This window comes from Colobus angolensis, unplaced genomic scaffold, assembly GCF_000951035.1.
Source record: "Colobus angolensis palliatus isolate OR3802 unplaced genomic scaffold, Cang.pa_1.0 Scaffold61, whole genome shotgun sequence".
Taxonomy (NCBI): Eukaryota; Metazoa; Chordata; class Mammalia; order Primates; family Cercopithecidae; genus Colobus; species Colobus angolensis.
In genome coordinates this window covers 6,511,493-6,513,022 of record NW_012119710.1, presented here as the reverse complement: position 1 = coordinate 6,513,022, position 1,530 = coordinate 6,511,493, and the positions used below count along the sequence as shown (strand labels likewise).

Sequence of the window (1,530 nt, the reverse complement as noted above, 5' to 3'; positions counted from 1 at the left end):
CTACAGGCGCCCGCCACCGCGCCCGGCTTATTTTTTGTATTTTTAGTAGAGACGGGGTTTCACCGTGGTCTCGATCTCCTGACCTTGTGATCCACCCACCTCGGCCTCCCAAAGTGCTGGGATTACAGGCTTGAGCCACCGCGCCCGGCCCGTAAAGCATTTTTATTAGGTTGGTGCAAAAGTAATTGCAGTTTTGGTCATCACTTACTTAGCAATAAACAGATTTCTTTGATTCTGTGAAGGACTGAAGCAAGACTAGGCCTTTCTGAGCAGATACCTAGCTCAAGGAAAGCACTTTAGAGTGTATCTTATTCACTCTCAATTTTCAAAGGAGATTTACCTTAATACCTGAAGAATATCAATGGAATTCACAGTGTCCACTAAAGCAGGGGTCCCCAACCCCTGGGCCGCAGACCAGTACCGGTTCGTGGCCTGTTAGGAACTGGGCCACACAGCAGGAGGTGAACAGTGGGCCAGCGAGCATTACCACCTAAGCTCCACCTCCTGTCAGATCAGTGGAGGCATGATACTCTCCTAGGAGCGCAAACCCTAGAACCCTGTTGTAAACTACACATGCAAGGGATCTAGGTTGTATGTATGTGATCTCAGCTCACTGCAACTTCTGCCTCCCGGGTTCAGGCTATTCTCCTGCCTCAGCCTCCCAAGTAGCTGGGATTACAGGTGCCTGCCATCTTGCCCGGCTAATTTTTGTATTTTTAGTAGAGATGGGGTTTCACTATATTGGCCAGGCTGCACTCAAACTTCTGACTTCAAGTGATTCACCCACCTTGGCCTCCCAAAGTGCTGGGATTACAGGTGTAAGCTGCCACACCCAGCCATGAGAATCTAATGCCTCATGATCTGAGGTGGAACAGTTTCATCCTGAAACCACCATGCCCTAGCCCCCATCTCTGGAAATACCGTCTCCCATGAAACTGGTCCCTGCTGCCGAAAAGGTTAGGGACCACTGCACTAAAGGATGGTCATGTAGGTACTTACCATTCTAAGACAGAGAACCCTTCCTAAAGGCTGTCTCCCACCAGATCCCTCCTTTACCAGAACAAGCCCAAAGAAGATAAAAGTTCTGACCAATGAACACTAGACCAAAGGGATAGGTGTACCTGGGTGCTGGAGAACTGCAGAGAACACGGCTGACATTGTTACAGCAGCCATTGGTGAAGGGGTTCACACCTCCCCGGAATTTACCCGTAACCTAGAGGGAGGAAAAAAATACCAGGTTAGAAGATGAGACCTTGACTTCCAAAGGCCAAAATACAAATCTATTACAAATTATTGTGCACTCACTATCTGAGGGATACGCAAATGAGTAAAACACAAGAAACTTATATATGTTATGGTTAAGAGCAGGGAATCTACAGTCAGAGTCCTTAGTTCAAATTCTAGGTCTACCTCATGGTTGCTGACCCAAAACCTCAGTTTCCTCATATAAAATGGGATAGCTTTCTAAATATTCAAAACTAAGATAAAGAATAAGCAATTGCTGGGCGCGGTGGCTCAAGCCTGTAATCC

At 47.3% G+C, this 1,530-nt stretch overlaps 1 protein-coding gene across 1 annotated transcript in view; it reads right to left on the bottom strand.

Moving 5' to 3' along the window:
- Nucleotides 1-1,530, bottom strand: part of ZDHHC5 (zinc finger, DHHC-type containing 5) — a 35,665-nt gene that overhangs the window by 7,293 nt on the left and 26,842 nt on the right. The window contains exons 7-8 of the mRNA XM_011963573.1: nt 1,090-1,213; nt 349-380 (exon numbers count right to left, since the gene is read on the bottom strand). Of these exons, the coding sequence (XP_011818963.1) occupies nt 349-380; nt 1,090-1,213 (156 nt within the window). The remainder of the gene's footprint in view (nt 1-348; nt 381-1,089; nt 1,214-1,530) is intronic.